Here is a 4,444-nt window from a genome sequence, read left to right as displayed (position 1 = left end):
GTGTGTGTGTGTGTTTTTGCACTTCATCTATAACATGTCTTTTATATGAAGGCTAGTTGAAAAATTTAGAATATTTGATCTGCTAGATATAGCAAAGCTTTCTTCTCAACCACATAGTTCTGGGCTCAGTTCCACTGTGTGGTACGTTGGGCAAATGTCTTTTACTATAGCCTCAGGTCGACCAAAGCCTTGTGAGTGGATTTGGTTGGCGGAAACTGAAAGAAGCCTATCGTATATATACATACATACATACATATATATATGTGTGTGTGTGTGTGTGTGTGTATGTGTGTATCTTTGTGTCTGTGTTTGTTCCTCACTACTGCTTCACAACTGGTCTTGGTGTGATCATATCCCAGTAACTGAGCAGTTTGGCAAAAAGAGACTGATAGAATAAGTACTAGACTTAAAAAGAAATAAGTCCTGGGGGTTGAGTTGTTTGACTAAAACCCTTCAAGGTGGTGCCCCAGCATGGTCACAGTCAAATGATTGAAATAGGAAAAAAAATAAAAAGATGCTTGTTTGAAAGAAAAAGAACTAATTTGATAACGTGGTCTTAGATACACTACGTCTATATAAAAACAAATGTTGGGATAGTCACTTCTGGAACGTCTTTGATCTGCTAAACAACAGCTGTTGTTCTTCATTTTCAGGTGTGTACCCTTCAAGGCAAAGGTCGATTATTTATTCGTTGTGCACTGGTGAAGAAAGTATTGGGTGTGGCTGTGGAACTTTTGAGAAAAGACCAACGTCTAACTGACGTAAGAAGTAGTTTCCTCATCTATTTTATTTTATTTTAACTTAACTATTTTGTTTCCTTTCTGAATTTTTTTCTTTTAAGCTTTCATGTTACATGGGACACTTGGTTTGACTAAATTGATAAAATATCTCAGCCGGAGGTGATGGCTATAATATTTGGCCTAACAGTTGATGGTAAGAATGCTGAATGTCAAAAATGATGACAAAATGTTTGGTCTTAGATGATAATGATGACATAAATGCTGGGCCTTACAGATGAGGATGACAAAGATTATGATAACGGAAAGAAAAATGTTGGCCTTCACTGATGATTTTGACAAGAATGTTAGAAATAACATAGAAATTGATGACAAGAATTTTGGCTCTCAAAAGTGATGACAAAAATGTTGGGCCCTGCAACACACAAAGTTAAAAAATAGCGTGGATTTGAGAAGGCACTTGGAGAAACACTATACTGCATACTTGTGTAACCCATGTTAGCATTGAAAAATGAATGTTCAAATCAATGAAGAAAACAATACTAAATATTTATTTTATTTATTTAATTATTTTATAATTGATTCCTTTTGAGAATATAGCTCTGCTGAACTGAAAAATAATCATAATATTTTCAGATATGGTATGATACAGAATACTCTATTCTTGGCAATGAAATACTCTCAGGTATGTATATTGTATAATGTTTATCATTATACAGGGAGTCCACAAAGTCTGGGTACGTGGGGATTAACACATACTTTAAGAAATTATTATTTCTTATATTTAATTGTTTATGTTATGATTTTATTTATTCCATGTAGCCAGACTTTGTGGACACCCTGTATATATATATATAAGTTGTCATTTCCTTTGATTTGTAGATAGAAGCAAATAGGAAACAACAATTAATTAACCAAAGACAAAAAAAAAAAAAAATTACACAGTGTAATCAATGTTTTTCAGCTGCTGGATGTCTGAATGGTTTCAGCTGAAATATTCTTAAGTTTAATTTAACTCATTATTTGTGAAGTCAGTGCTCTGCACACACCAGTTCAGTATTATCAAAGCTCTCTGTACTTAAACATGTTTGTTGTGTAACAATCTAGGGTCAGTCAGCTTAGTAAATTCTATAACCTATTTGATTATAATTAGACATCAACCTCACTGAATAGCATCTTGGTCATGTCTTCTATTCTATCCTTAATCACACAAATATCATGTGATTGTGAAACTAAGTGGAAGCCCAATGTGTGTGTGTATGCAGGTGATTTGCATATCTGTCTCATGTTAACACCACTTAAAAAAATTGTTGTCTTAGCAGCATGACAAATAGAGAACATTAAGAGATAAATCCTAGAATTAAAAATAAATTATGAGGTAAATATTATCAACCAAAAATATTTTTGGTTGATTTATTCAACTACCCATACAAGTTGGTGCTCCAGCATAGCCACAGACCAATGACCAAAACAAGTTAAAGAGTAAAATTTCTTTAAAGCATGTCAGTCATTTGACTGCAGATATGAATGAGTTCCATTTACTGAAACAGATAAAAGAGTGAAAGAATAATGAAACAAAAGTGAATGTAATGGAATGTGATTGTTTCAGAAGACTTTTAGGATTTTATATCATGAATGATATAGATTTTTTTTCTTTCCTTTTTCTGTTCAGAAATATTCATCTCACTATTGTTTGAAATAACGGAAATCAAATTTCTACTAAATTTAAAGGTAAGAATTTATATTTTATTATGATAAAGTCTTTTGGAATGTTGATGTGAGTGAAATCTCACTGTAATATTGGTTGGAAGTAAAAGACAACCAAAGTAGAAGAAAGTGGATTTGTTTTTAGTGGACCTCAACTTGCTAGGAAGTGACTCACACACTTAGTTTCATGACCTTTCTCTGCAGTACATATAGAATGAGACATGCAGAATCCAGTTATGAAACTGCAATGAACTGCCACTGGCCTGGTTATAATTTTGAGGGGTGTCTTCTGTAGCATGTCTGTCATGCATAGCTCCCTTTATCTGCTGGTTCAGGTGTTGAGATCTGTTGTAGTTATCCGTTTGTTCTACTGCCGGGGTCTTTGGGTGATATTAGTACATTAAATAATCTTCATGATAATCACCATCATCTTTGTGCTAATTTTTTCCATGATGGTATAAGTTAGATGAAATTTCTTGCATTGTTCTACAGCTTGATGCCCTTCCTGTCACCAACCATTACTTTTTCCAAATAAGGTACTTGTACTCCTGTTCTTTCAAATGACAAACCACTTAATGGCTGAACATTTTTCTGTGGCAGATGTAAGCAACAACACTGCTTATATGGTTTGCTACTAAACTTACTTTCCTCACCTTCCACATGCATTCATGATTGACCTGCCTCCACCAATGTTCACCACTCACTGCATCTCCCTCTGTCACTTGCCTCTCACACTCCCATGAACTTACTTACTCATCCATACCACTTCTCTTTATTTATCTTCCTGAAACTCAAAGATATACCCTGACATATCTTTACAGTCATTCTCTTTCTTTTCCAAATAGGGTGGCCATGTATCTCCCCTACACAAAGACATCTATCCTATACCCCTATTATACTTTAAAATCACATCACTTGGGATAAAGCCTCTTCCTTCAATAGTACTCTCCTGCTGCTAGTTGAGGAGGTCTTGTCTTGTGAGTTACTTAGTAATCTCACCAATGCTATTAACACAATGCTTAGTATTCTCACCAATGCTATTAACACAAAAAAAGTACCTAGTACATTCTGTATATTGGTTGGTATTAGGAAGGGCATCCCGCTGTAGAAACCTTGTCAAAGCAAGCATTGGAGTTCTCAGCTTGCCAGCCCCTGTCAGATCATCCAACCCATACCAGCATAGAGAACAGTTGTTAAACGATGATAATTTATTTGCCCATGATTGCTATGCAGTGACAAAACCAGATGTTAAGTAAGCTATCTAATTACATACCCATGTCTATATAATATATTAATGTATTAAAAATAATCTCTTCCATTTTTTTTCTCCCAATGTTAATTTAGTCTCCAATTTTCTTTAATTTAACTAAAGAATTTTTTCCAGTGTTGTGTTTTGCATTTTTGCATTGTATTGTTCTGCATTTGATTTGGATTAGGTAGTTGGCTCCTCTTTCATTTCTTTTCCTTGTGATTGTCTTCTGTAAGGTGAATTAGTAGTTTATACATTATTTTTAACTTTCAAATGCTGCCAGCGATAGAAGTTGTCTGTCCCTGCATTATAAATACTATGAAGATCTATTTGACTTTTAGTTTCTGTTTTCTTCTCTGGGGAAGGAGTGGATGAGTGGAAGATTCTCTTGAAATATTGAAAAATATTGATTATAATCTTTGTCAGTGTTTTTTAGTATTCAAGTTTGGTTTCAAATTAGTTTTATACTATTGTTTCTTTTACCTTGGCAACTTTCTTCTTTCTGTCTTTTTTCTTCTGTGAATAAACTTTAAATGAGGTATAGGTACAGGTATGGCTGTGTGGTTTAAAAGTACACTTCCCAGACATGTTGTTCCAGGAAAGTTTTCTTCAATGGTCTCAGGCTGTCCTTAGCCTTGTGAGTGGATTTGATTGACAGAAACTGAAAGACGCTCAGTCATAAAAGAAGCACACTCTAATGAATAGAGCAGTAATTAATTATTAAATTTGAATTGTTGTTGTAATATATATA

At 34.1% G+C, this 4,444-nt stretch overlaps 1 protein-coding gene across 1 annotated transcript in view; it reads left to right on the top strand.

Annotated features, from left to right (window-relative positions):
* Nucleotides 1-4,444, top strand: part of LOC106869617 (uncharacterized) — an 88,505-nt gene that overhangs the window by 15,858 nt on the left and 68,203 nt on the right. The window contains exons 5-7 of the mRNA XM_052974360.1: nt 654-761; nt 1,374-1,422; nt 2,410-2,468. Of these exons, the coding sequence (XP_052830320.1) occupies nt 654-761; nt 1,374-1,422; nt 2,410-2,468 (216 nt within the window). The remainder of the gene's footprint in view (nt 1-653; nt 762-1,373; nt 1,423-2,409; nt 2,469-4,444) is intronic.

The sequence above is a fragment of the Octopus bimaculoides genome, chromosome 18, assembly GCF_001194135.2.
Source record: "Octopus bimaculoides isolate UCB-OBI-ISO-001 chromosome 18, ASM119413v2, whole genome shotgun sequence".
Taxonomy (NCBI): domain Eukaryota; kingdom Metazoa; phylum Mollusca; class Cephalopoda; order Octopoda; family Octopodidae; genus Octopus; species Octopus bimaculoides.
This window is presented reverse-complemented; position numbering and strand designations above follow the sequence as displayed.